Below are 13,656 nucleotides of genomic sequence, written 5' to 3'. Positions count from 1 at the left end.
ACTCTGTAATTAATTTACCAAAACAATTTAAATGTTTGACATATAAGTACTTAGATAATCGAAGCGCTGGATTAATACATAGAGTACTTTCTTCCGAAAAATACATGGCAGAACTGTTCTGAAAAACGTCATTGACATAATCGAAGACGCAAATAACATGCTTTTACAAATAAAATAGCAGGAGTAAATAGAAGTCAAGGGCCTCTTTGTAAAGTAAATCAAAATTTGAATTGTGATTTTAAAGTATATAAACCAACTTAATTGTAATCTACTGAAATACAAATATTATTCTGTACATTATTAACAGAACGTTAACTTTAGATTACAGTTAAATCGGTTTATTTGTGCTATAATTTTGAAACAAAATTTTGGTAAGTAAGTACCTAATTCTCCATCGTCGATATTGACTAAGTCCTGCTATGGCCAGCATGAAGTTAGTCACGAGTGACGTCATAATTTTCATTTTTCCAAAGACCAAAGAGTGTAGATGTATAATTATGTTTGTAGTTTTGTGAATATATTGTGTTTTCGCCGCTAAAACTAACTTAATTTCTATATACATTTTATAGAATAATATTTCATTTCTATTAATTAACTAATCCTTTTTTTTCTTTATCATTATTACTTAGTTATCACTCGCACTTGTATAAGTTTATTGTGAAACACAAGTTGTGGATTATAATTATGTTAAAAAACCTCATTTGTAGCTTTCAATATGTATCATGATTGTAATCATCTGTGTGTGTTTTTTTTCTTTATATACTTTTTTTTTTTATTTATGTGTGTATAGAAAAATAAATGGTTTAAACGGTTAAATGGTTTTAACCTGTTTTAAAAAATAAAATAAAAATAGTGAGCACTAAACACAAAGTTCGGCCTACTTTAGTGGCCCAAGTAAGTGCCGCGTTTTGGGATCAACCTGCGTATTATAAACAGTATTGTGGCGAGAAAGCTCTCTCTCGTCAGACGTACCTGGACCCCACTCCACTAACCATCCAGTGTCAATGTCTTCTGCGTATAAAGAATAGACCTGACTGCAGACTGGTTCTAACATTTGATAATTGGTTGCATTTAATATGTTGTCTATTTCCATAAACAAAAGTACTGTTGGTAAAAACCCATAAATTCTCTACAATAGCAAAGGACGTCCACTCATCCTTGTTGATATAGGTAAGTAAATTTAAAATTCTGACTAATAACTTCTTTGTTCAAATGTCTCGCCTAAACTACATATTCAAAGATTTGGAGAGATAATTTATCAAAGGAAAATTCAAGTTTATTTCTGTACACCGTGATTTGGCACTCTTCTATACTAGTTTCAAGAGAGCGTTCTGCCAGTCTTAACGATCATTCTTGCACAGTATATTCAATACATATCAAAGAATTATTATAAAACTTAGAATACAGTAAAGGATATCATTAATAAATACAACATATATATTAGAATTGATATGTTTCTATATATATGTTTATGTACTACAAGATAACACATTTTCTAAGCCGCTATCTAAATGTTGTGTGGTACAAAATGTCTACAAGCCTTTATTATCGGTTTATCGAGCTTGCGGGGACGTTGACCTCTATGTAACAAATACGTAGAATTTTCTGAATATTTTCCCTAAATATCTATTCAATATTTGAAATTAATATTAACTAAGAAGTTTTATTAAATTTACAACAATTAATTTCGTCGTAATATAACTTTGTATTATAGATATAAGTACCTACAAACCCGCGTTTGTGTTAAAGGTGTAGGCACTATAAATTTAATTGATACGGGTGTGGAACGAACTACCCAAACGAATGGCCGCAGGTTCAAAACTCAAGGAATTACCATTATGAATTTTCAAAAAAAAATGTTTGTATTCTTTATTAATTATCGCTAACTTTAACGGCGAAGGAAAACATAGTGAGGAAACCTGCACATCTGAGAAGTTCTCTGTAGAAATTTCGAAGGTGTGAGAAGTCTACCAATACGCACTAGGCCAGCGTGGTGGACTAAGGCCTAATCCTTCTCAGTAGTAGAGGAGGCCCGTGCTCAGTAATGGGCAAGTATATAATACAGGGCTGATATTATTATATTATATATTATAATTAACGGTGAAGGAAAACATCGTGACTGAACCTGCATACCTGAAATTTTTCTCGGTAGGAATTCTGAGGGTATGTGAAATCTGACAATCAATACCAGGTCATCGTGCTGGACTAAGGCCTAATCATTCATTATTAAAGAAGGCCCGTACCCAGTAGTGGCACAGTATATTACACGGGGCAGATATTATTATAAGTAAACTCTTCGCCGGGTGTGTAGTAATCTTGTAGTATAATCGGAGACAAGCATAATATCACCATATTTATGTCAATTATGTTAGCCCGAATCGAAGAAATAATGGGCGTATGCTTTATTAATTCTAGGATTTCATTTCAATATATTATGGAATTTGAATCACTGAATTAAAATTGTTAAATTATCAGATAAGACAAGGCAAAAGGATGATTACTTCAAGCGCAGAATATGCTATTTTCACTCTGCGAGATACGCCAGTCACATCAAAAAATAAAAGTGTGTATTTTCTCTGTAGAATTTTCTAGAATTTATACCATCCATAACTCAATAACAGCGCACTAATTTTCGATAGGTGGTACAAAATTTGCTTACAAAGTGGATGTCGACGTCAAACCATTTTTGATTGCATAAATTCTTGCGCGGACCTTTGTGCCCTCTGCCGATGCAGCGTTCAGTGGATTTTTAAATCCAATATCGGCTATTTTGATTTTAATAAAACCGATATGTTAATTACGTAGTTTCGTTGATGTGTATCAAAGTGTTTTAATCGTATTTACTTTTAAAGATATATTTCGCGTTTTTGAAAATGTGTTTTGAAATTCTCCGATTTAAAAGTAAGCTATATATTAGTCCAGAACATAGTTATAGATAAACAAACAAACACCCAAACATACAATCGTCACCTACTTATATCATAATCGATCGACATATCTTCGGGTATGAACTATGAAGGCGTGTTGTGTGTTTGTGGATTTATATATATAGAGTTCATCGATATTCCATTGCTTGTAATGGCAATAGGCCAATATCTACTTTTCTATTTATAAAGGTTTTTATTAAGAAGAGGACCAAAGAAAACAAAGAGAGGCAACCGCAGCTCTCCACACGTCCGTTGTGGCACAGGGTTGGCCAATTTTATTCAATTACTAGCTTTTGCCTGTGGCTCTGCCCGCGTGAAAAAGTTTTTCTGGGATAAATATTTTCCCCGGATAAAAAGTAGCAGTAGCACAGGAGTAATATAGCTTCCTAAAAAAAATTGGTTTAGTAATTTCTCAGATCATAATTTAACAATTAAACAAAACCATTATGCACTGAGTAAATTAAAATTATATGTGGAGAACAAAAATACCGACTGTACCAACAAAACTAAGAACACTTCTTACTTTTTTAATGTAACTGAACACAAAATCCATTAAAACATTAAAAACTCTATCATACAATTTAAATTCTAATACAATTATGTTAGCACTCAAATATTGTTGTGAGAGTATTTGTGACATTCTTTGCTAAAACACACCTTTGAAAGACCGCGGCGGTTAGTCATTGACCAGTGGGTTGGCTAGTGATATCTTTGTGAAAGTATTTCTGTAAAGTCTGATAGTTATTTTTATTTTAATCAGTTCGTAACAATAAAATAATAAATCCATAAATAACAAATAACTTTGTAATACGTAGAGGAGTACATAGTTATGAAATTAGAAATATTCAATTCGGTCGCTCTAGGTCGAAGCGAAAAGCCACGTAGGCAGCCCTACTGACTCGGATGCGGGTCAAGAGTTACTCATGTCTAGTGCCACACTATGCCCCGCCATCCTAACTTTGCTTTAAATCCATACACAAAATACTTTCAGAAACTGTTACGGAATACAACTGGATTCAGTTATTTACTTTCCAAAGTAGAGTAGACTATTTACTTTTAAGTTGAAAGTGTAGAGGGTCTAAAATTATTTGATTGATTTTTCTGATAATTATTGTGACGTTCAAATTCTTACCATAGATGAATATTTACATTGGAAAATTAAGAAACAAACATACTAGATATAAGATAAGATAAGTTTACTTTCAGAAACCGTACATCGTAAAACTGTATTAACGTTTTATCTAAAAAAACAGCCGTATTCCATAGAGACCAAAATAATATATTGAAGTAACGTAATACAGCAGTAAAACCTTATTTTTACGCGCGCTAAAACTGCGTGGAAGTAATTAGGACAACTTTGTAACATATTGGAACAGTGTTGGACCGCAAACAGTTGCAATCCAGTTATTTACATGGAAAAGTTCGTCAAACACAAAGAGTTCTAAGTTTATAATATAGAGCGGACATTGGAAAGATTGTGATACAAAAAATTTGCGCTTATGTGACGTTTACTCAATCAACCGCAAAACATCAATGAAAATACTTGATACTTTCTCCATATTATGATTTGCATATTTTGAATGGGAATATTAGCATATTTTCTGTAAATATATTAGTTTTGTATTAATATATAAGGACGCTGTGACATGTTGTCATACTGACATTTCAAATTAGACAGCGACTTATTACCAATTGGTTATAGTTTTGGAGCAAAAATTTGCCCCTGATGTCTGGTCTATTTCTAACTATATAGTTTAAAGTCTTTGGTCAAACATATATTTCTCTACAGTTCGTGTCAAACTATCTGAAATCAGATTAAAATCGTATATTAAGTTTTTATTCTTTGTTTGCTCGCGACTTTTCAAAAAATAATTTACTGTGGCATTATTCGCTAATTCTTGGACGTGTTTAACAAACAAGCTATCGTATTATTTATTATGCAAAAATTTTGTTCTATCAAACTATTATGGTAATACTGTTAAATTAATGTTACTGTATATTACTGTTCGGACTGCCAAGACGAATGTTCGCAGGTTCAAATCGCAAGGGCACAAACCTCTGACTTTTGTAAATATTATGTGGGCATTCTTTGTGAATTATCGCTTGCTTTAACGGTGAAGGGAATATCATGAGGAAACCTGCATACCTGAGAAATTTTCTATAGGAATTTTGAGGGTGTGTGAAGTTTACAAACCCGCACTAGGCCAGCGTGGTGAATTAAGACCTAATGCCTCTTACTAGTAGAGGAAGCCTGAGCCCAGTAGTAGGACAGTATATAATACAGGGTTGATATTATAAATACTTTTAAAGTTTAATTATTTTTGTTTAAATTGTGAATACATAGATGAAAGCAAAATTATGCAAAAACTACACAAAATATTTTTAATTCTTCATTGTACAAAAATTACCTTTTTATCTATATCTAGAGGTATATATATTATTATCTATTTTGCCTGTGTTCTTAATGTTACTATTATTTTAACAACTGTGATCCTTCTCTTCGCATCCTAATATCTCCTTATTTAAAGAATGCCCTTCCCAAATATATTTGGTGAGATTGTACGACTTAGTTTAATTACTTAAGTTAACGCCCAATACAGTGCCTAAGTGCACGGTTCTAAGCAACTAAACGCTAAGTTACGGAACTTAGATAAGAGCCGAGTTCCGCACAATAAGTTCCATGTTGCACTTTGACAAACTTCGTTGCGTCTCAAGACTTGACGGAGTTTTGGTAATATAAACAAAATATTGGAACTTCGACAACTAAAAGTTATTTGGTGTTAACTTCACGAACTAAAGGAGAAACAATAAACATGGAATATGTTTGTCAAAAGTTCAGTAATTTAATTTAACTCAAGAAAATTTAAGTTTTACAGCTCATACAAATAATGTCTACACAACAGCCCTGCAGAAGCGAGATAGCCGCATACGCATAGTCATCTTGTCTCTTTTTTACAGTGGCTGATTGTGAATTATGATGACATGGTAAGATGTCCAAAGGAAATATCCTTGAGCGACGGACTATTTTGTTAACATTAACTGTCATTTCCTTGTCATCAATCATAAATATTTGTTATCTACGTCTATATACAATATTTTCAATATATATTATAATCAAATAGAATTACAATATACATGGAAAATTATAATTCTCTTCGACAATATTTTTAAGGTATAAAATGTTTAATTTTGATTTTTTGGTAAAATCCATGTCCGTGATAAAATAATGTGTTTTCGAGAAGATGATGGCAAGTAAGTAGATGCTATGATTTCAAAGTTAACATAAAAATTTAATTACCTCCATAAAAATCATAAATACCTTGGATAGTTAACCTATAGTTGGATGTCTTTGTTTGGATAGCATCTCTTTAAATCATTGCATTATGATAAAAAAATATAACATCAACAATTTCACCTATCAAATTCCCGCAGCATTTAGTAATACCAGTAGTTCCTCTGCAGACTTCTTAAAATATAACATATATTTGGTACACTGAACATTAAACAATAAACTTAGTAATCTCTCTTAAAGTATAAATAATTAGTGTCATATCCTACCACATCAGCTAGGATGATCGTGCAGAATCCTAGACAATATAAATTACCCTGAAATTGCTTTATGTATCAACTCAATAAGATTTTAGGCGATGGACTACGACGAAAATTATATTATGACAGGGTTAAGTAGGAAGCAGGGGTAGACTTTTGATACAAACTTACTGCTTAACCCGACATTACCTAATAAAACAGCAAAGCCTGGAGTGCCAGTTTGTAATACACCACAAGTTAGTGGCAACTGAATTAGCTTTAGCTTTGTAGAGCGTCATTCTGTTACTCCTTTTGTCCTTTAGTCCTCGGTTGCGTAGGGAAGCAATTAAAAATAAATACAATATTATAGATAGTCTGTGCTATACGAATCATTCAATCGGTTAACAATGGCGAAGATATAGAGTAACGCACATACAACAAAAACCGCCGACGTATCAACTTCCTTATATTTTGAATTTGGATTAAACACCATTTTTATTTACAACTTATTTTTTTTTAAATAAATTTAATATCAACGATCTTCCCCCTAATTCGAACTTACTTCAACTAATGTATTTTCAGATGGCAGTTATGTTCATGTCCTAATTTCCTTGTTTTGGAAGACCTCCCGATCAATGGGGCGAATTCTACTCCCTTGGACCGTTTGGGGTACCAACCCAAATGCTGTGGATGTATTCCTTTGAAAATGGCTGCTGTTTTTATATTTTTTGTATCTCTTGTAAGTAATTTGGTAAGTTAGTAGAGCTCTCGTTCCTCTTAAGTCTTGATAGTACTTCTGGTTAGGTAATTAGATAATACGGCTGACTAAATAATACTTCTATGAATAGTTCTATCATACAGAAAATGTATGTTAAGTTAATCTATATAAGTAGAAATTGCCCCATGTATGTAAGAGGACAGTTTTCTTCACATCGCTTGAGAACGGGTTGACCGATTTGGGAGATCCCTTTTTTGTTGTATTTGTAATTACCAAGATAAGGTTTGTATGAAAAAGCAATTACGGGAAAATATTTTTTTTGATACTTTGTGCGTGTGAAAATCTTTTTTCGTTCACGCTAATCTTCGAAACCGCTTCACAGATTTTAATGATATATTATGATTGTTTTTGATTAGTTCCTGCTAAAAAGATAATATAATTTTAGACGATATAGATGGTGCTGTTGTAGAGTTAAAAATATGAAAGATAGTTTACACAAAATGAGGTCTGCCAGGCCTACTAGTTTGATATAATTGTAATTTTTATTAATTTAATACACTAGCTCAATTAGATCTTACATTACATATGTTCGCATTATTACATTACCCTGATCGTCATGCTAATTTTAGGAAAATAGTAGTACCTATTGATAACCAAAAAAAATATTTTTTTCAATAATATTTTAATCAATTTTCTATAATATTTAAAATAGAGCACTTAATAAAGAATCCAGTTTAAAAAGCTATTCACGAGGAACTTCGCCAACAACGAATTAAATTAAGTTTTCGGATATCTATCGTATTTTTGACAATAATTACTTCAAAGCTTTGTCTCTTTTGAAGTCCGGACCGCTGTCTTTTATATCTTTATAAATTACAATCCGAGTTAATATAATATAAAGTTACAATCCAGATATAATGGGTTTCAGCTGAAATTAATATTGTTAGGGTGTTTTGGACTATTTCGTTTAGTCTTTTCTTTTTCATAACGTGTATCGGTAATAAATATTCTTTATCTGCCTTTTCTAAGACGTTTTCTTTCACAATATTGAAAAGAGATATTGACAGTATACAGAGCCATTCATGAACCTTTTATAATAGAACAATATTGATAGATCAAAGGTGACAAGTAAAATACATATTCAAGTTTAAGTTTGAAATACAATATATATAATTTAGTAAATTATTAGTAAGCTAGGTTCTAAAATCATCTAGAACGCTCTTTCGTAATATCTAAAGATAATATTTACTTAAATTAATAGTTTATATCATGACACAATCCGAGCTAGTTTTTTGAACCACAATCTTTCTTCTTTCTTTTAAAATGATTTCGTGATACAGACAAATATATTTCCAGTTCTGGGCGTTGTGTGAATTGCACAAAGTGGATAAATTCGTATCTAACATCTTCCCAGAGAAGAACAAAACCTCCCACTACTTCAAGTTGTTTTATATAATGTGGACCATGCTTTATCTTCTAGTGATCGGAATTTTCATGCTCGGTATTCTTGTGGTAACTATTATTTACGTATTTAACAGTCACGAAACGTCCATATAATTCAATTCCTGCCGGCTTCCCTGTCGTAATTTATGTAAAATCTAATTATCACTAGATTTCCAGGTCGCTTTTTATGCATATTACTAGAACGTATAAGTTACGTTCCCTTTCGGAAAATTTTATCCTTTGCCACTGGTATTTAACCATATAACTGTTATCGCTGTTTTGGCAATAATAATGAGATGGGAATCGTGTGCAGCTAAATTCGATTATGAGGCCTGGCGTCTCGCTGGCTCACTATTACATGTTATACTTTATGTACATATTGAAGTGTATATATCACATAATTCTATGTTTTTGTTTTTGGAAATATTTCCAATAATCCCGAAGTAAGAATAGTCTTTTCTAATTTTAATAACATACAAATTTTAAACCTCTTTTTTTTAAGATAAGTTAACATAGAACTTTGTTTGAATATTTAACCCACGGATCTGATAAAAAGAGATGGCCTGAAAACTCACTTTAGCCATCATTTGCTCGCGATAATAGGCCGTGATGTCGAGCATGTGGCTAATCGTGTCATCTAATCTACATTCTTGTAATATTTGCAACCTGCGTTTTTTGGATAAAATAATAGTTTCGGTCGGAATTAAATCAGCATATGGATTGCGCAGCGTTGGACGTCCACCTACTACGTTGACAAACAACTTGATAAAAATCGCAGGAACACGATGAATACAGGCCGTCCTCGACAGTTCCGTCTGGAAATCTTTAGGGGAGGCCTATGTTCAGCGGTGGACTTTGAGTTGATATGGATGACACCTTCTAATACGCCGTTAACTCTCTAAAAATATGTAAAAATCTCAGAATGAATTATAATTGAGTTAGTTTTCTAATAGTTGTATATTTATTAAATGTACACTCAGTCACAAAGTCGACTTCTCATACTGTGAAGATTCTGTAGATAGAAATAGATCTCTTCATACCGCTACTACATAAATTCAGAAGTAATATTTTAATTATTCCAGAATAAGTACCACTTGGTGAATTTGTATGTTTGGTTCTCATTTGCATATGTATGCGTGTATTTTGGCTCCACTGCGACCGGTATTGTGATGCCTGTGTGGAAAAACGGCGCTATAGAAAAGAAACAGGTCAACTCCATAGTATTCGCTGTTTTCTGGACCTGTTGTGAGTACATTTTTGGATACCTTATTTTAAAATGACACAATAATATTGTGAAGTTATTTTGCCTTGTTTAGGTTAAAATTATAAGTGAATGTTACAAACAGCGTATTCGGCCACACGCCGAAAATTCGGCGACCTTCTGGGGCGTATAGCCGAATTTTCGGCCAACGCGCAGTGTAACATATACTGACGTGTTTGTTTCTCGCTGGTTTGTTCAAATATACTGACCCTTCTACAAAAATGTTACTGTCTCAAAATACAAATTAAAATAATCTTTCTACTACTCCTAAATTTTAGTTATCAGTAACGATAATTCTAATGTGAAGTTTAGATATTTATTTGATATTTTTAAGTCAAATCTTATTATACAAAAGTTGATTGTTTTGAATAACTTTGATTATATGAAAAAGTATTTCGCCGAATAGTACCTACATATTCGGTATTCGATCGAATAGAATTAAAGCTAATATATATCTTATAGAAGAATATCTTTAAGAACAAAATTTAATGTATGCTCCTTTAGTATTATCTCTACTAATTATGCACAAGTATTTCAGATATCAAAAAACCGCATGTTGTTGCTAGGTTCTCAGTTCGAATGTATTTTTTTTAATGTATGTTATAAGGCTATTCAAGACATAATAAATGTTATTTTAAGTATATCGTTTACTCTTCTAGAGCAGATTCGTATACCAGTTGGTCCTGATGTGATATCTTCCGGGACAACATAGTAAACAATCTAATTATAGACGCACATTAACCTTTTTCCCTTATTTGGGTCAACTCAACCTGTTGCGGTACATAAATAGGTCAGTAAATTTAATAAAGTATTTTTTGCATTTCAGTTTACTTTTACTTTCTCATCGTAGTGAACAGTTACAAGCTAACGTTATGGTTATCGTATTGAAAACGATTAGTGCATCGAGATATGAATACGAAATAGTTTGGAAATCGGCGGAAACGCCAAATGGAGTCTAAAAATTTCGGCGAGTGCTGCTGTGGTACAAATGAAGGGTAAAATGGTTCTAGTCAATTTCATTGCGCTCAGTTTTGATTTATTTTATATAATATTATTTAATTAAATTATTTTAAATGTGTTGATTTTCATATTAAAGTTTATAATTATATAGAGGCAAGTAATTTTAAATCAATATGTAATTAATGAACTCAATATATCGCACTTTTAGAACTTACATGACCTAATTTAAAATGTATATATTTCTGATTTTATTAAAAAAAACGACCTTCCAAAGCATGCTCTGTAACCTTATGACAAGAAAAAGGACAAAATTATAGAATAAAAGTAGAGATTCTCACTTTCGATGACCGCCCAATTCACTGCCTTCTATACTGTTTTCAAATCTTTATTAGTTTCCCACAAATCTTCTTTTGAGTTAGGTCACATTAGTTTTAAGACATAGTGCAAATGGCATACATATATCATAGTGCAAATGACAAAAAACGTTCTCACGTTTTCAGCTTTTAAATGCAAGAGTCGTAAACTAGAACAAGTGAGTAGTATTTTAAGTGCAAGTAAATAAAAGTAGGATTTTTAAATAAAATTGGTTTACTGATAATACATTAGAAATATCAACATTACATACAAATATAAACACCAGCATCGTTTCACAGATTATACCATAGTAATTTGAATATCTACAAATAATGTTTCGTGAACCATAACTATATATGGTGCTCCCATTGATATATATTCTGTCCACATATATAGATGGGCGTCCCACAGTTATAACACATAGAAGGAAAATATATTTAATATTGTGTATAGAAAGACTTATCGAAACATAATTTTGATTTTAGAAATAATTTAAACTGCATATATATATATTTTTTTATATTCTGTTTGAATCGGGATCGAACCCGCTTAATGGTAAAAAAAACATCCATAATTTTACAATACTAATCAAAAGGCCCGATCGTAGGTACTATTTTTCTTCAAATAACATAGCATCAGCCGTAGGACATACCAACGATTCTCGCGAACTTTCTTAATATTTATTTATTTATTTTCCTTTCTTACATCTACTATTACAGGATAATCTAATGCAGTAGTGTAACAATTGTGTTACACTACTGCATTAGATTATCCTGTAATAGTACTGTGTATTTGTATTGACAAATACACAGTATTTTATGTATCAACTAAGACTCGGAAGCTATAGACATTTTCTATAACGTTTCTAAACCGCTCAAACAAGTCCGCAAGAACACAAAGCTTTAAAGAACGTAAGCACTCTGAAATCATTTCAACACGCCTTTGTGTTTTGTACCATAAATAACTGATCGATATCCATATAAAATATACTTGTATGAGCCTTAAGGGTATTTTTATAAAATATAAATATATCAAGGATTCATACTTGAAAATACGCTGAGGTCTTGAGGATTACTAAGGAATTTTCTATTTTCGTCTTAAGAATAAAAGTAATTACAATTCAGTAATCTTATACTTAAAATTAATTTCGTCATTGTCTCTAAGACTTTTTTTCTTCGTTTTTTTTTATTGCCTTGAATGACGAGACGAACTTACCATTCACATGATGGTAAGCTATACGGCCGCCTATAAACAGTAGAAACACACCAACACCTTGAATTATTTTGAACCTTAAACAAAGTACTATTTGATATTCCACTGCGCTCGCCATCTTGAGACATGAGATGTTAAGTCTTATTATATTCCGTAGTTACACTGGCTACAATTTTCTTCAAATCGGAACACAACAGTGACTACACACTGCTGCTTGGCGGTAGATATAAACATTGCGGTGGTACCTACCCAGGCGGACTCTCACATATGAGCGACCTACTATGCTATTATCTTTCATATACATTGTTTGATGAGAACCAACCTTGAGCAAATTCTAATGCAATATCTGATGTGTTGAACAAGGATGGAAAATATGATCCAACGACATACTTACTACAAAGAAACTAGCCTCAATATAGAAATGAAGACCAATAAAATCGATTCAAAAGCCTTGCAATATAAAGGCGTTCGTTATACCTTTGTATAACAAGTACGGGTCAAGAGCATGAAATATAAATACAGTAAACATTATTGAGATTTTGTTTTCGTGGTAACTGTTTATAGAGCCTTTTGGGTTTTTAAGTAGAAGTTTGGATTAAGTTCAAACTGCAGTATTATCTTTCTTTTTAGAAAGAGATTATTAAAACTTTATGAAATGCCTTCCTGGTGAGTCCATTTCACCCCTACAGAATCCTGCAGGGTTGCTTCATTGTCTAAGACGAGCCCAACCTGACTGCATCGATGGCAGAACTCGCAACAGATTCAACGTAACACAAGTTAAATAATAGTTTTTATTTTTGTCAATAATTTTCGAATTTCTTTTAAATTTTATCTTGATGCCATCAGGTATATTCGTGTAACTCTTCCATTGGATGAGAAGTAGAAAAACACATTATTTTAATACATTTTCTAGCTAAATCAAGGTCATACATAAATTCCGTAACTCAAAAGTTCTATAATAAAGCAAAGGTTCACAAACATATATTTTGTCTAACAATTCTTCAGATTATCCTTAGCTAGAGCAGAATTAACCGGTCTTGACAAAGGAATTATTGCAATCCTTGAGAGATACTGCTGACACATCTCGTACAAGGCTGCGATATAACCTTAAGAAAAGCAGAAGACACTGACGCTTAATTGGATCTTATAAGTGCTCACGTACATGTAAAATGATGACGTTGAAAACACGCAGGCTGATGCCACGCTCCTGAATAGCACTTACTGCAAGTAGGATACGGTGCGCCACATAATGC

At 32.2% G+C, this 13,656-nt stretch overlaps 1 protein-coding gene across 2 annotated transcripts; it reads left to right on the top strand.

Annotated features, from left to right (window-relative positions):
* The first annotated feature begins 5,926 nt into the window (after positions 1 to 5,926).
* Positions 5,927 to 10,956, top strand: LOC115452468. 2 transcript variants are annotated; one of them, XM_037440176.1, is made up of 5 exons: positions 5,927 to 6,179; positions 7,038 to 7,206; positions 8,530 to 8,685; positions 9,699 to 9,861; positions 10,704 to 10,956. In XM_037440176.1, exons 1-5 carry the CDS (start codon positions 6,154 to 6,156, stop codon positions 10,763 to 10,765), a joined length of 576 nt encoding a protein of 191 aa, XP_037296073.1. In that variant the 5' UTR covers positions 5,927 to 6,153; the 3' UTR covers positions 10,766 to 10,956. The 2 variants fall into 2 exon arrangements, with proteins under 2 accessions (XP_037296073.1, XP_030036870.2); XM_030181010.2 differs by having other exon boundaries at positions 5,928 to 6,179; positions 7,038 to 7,194.
* Positions 10,957 to 13,656: the final 2,700 nt, after the last annotated feature.

The sequence above is a fragment of the Manduca sexta genome, chromosome 18, assembly GCF_014839805.1.
Source record: "Manduca sexta isolate Smith_Timp_Sample1 chromosome 18, JHU_Msex_v1.0, whole genome shotgun sequence".
Taxonomy (NCBI): domain Eukaryota; kingdom Metazoa; phylum Arthropoda; class Insecta; order Lepidoptera; family Sphingidae; genus Manduca; species Manduca sexta.
This window is presented reverse-complemented; position numbering and strand designations above follow the sequence as displayed.

Bases quoted from the DNA above. Each gene is read 5' to 3' on its own strand.
- LOC115452468 (XM_037440176.1), top strand. From the start codon at position 6,154: ATGTGTTTTCGAGAAGATGATGGCAA. The intron at 6,180-7,037 runs GTAAGTAGATGC...ATGTATTTTCAG, and splicing joins TTTCGAGAAGATGATGGCAA to ATGGCAGTTATGTTCATGTC. The intron at 7,207-8,529 runs GTAAGTTAGTAG...ATATATTTCCAG, and splicing joins TATCTCTTGTAAGTAATTTG to TTCTGGGCGTTGTGTGAATT.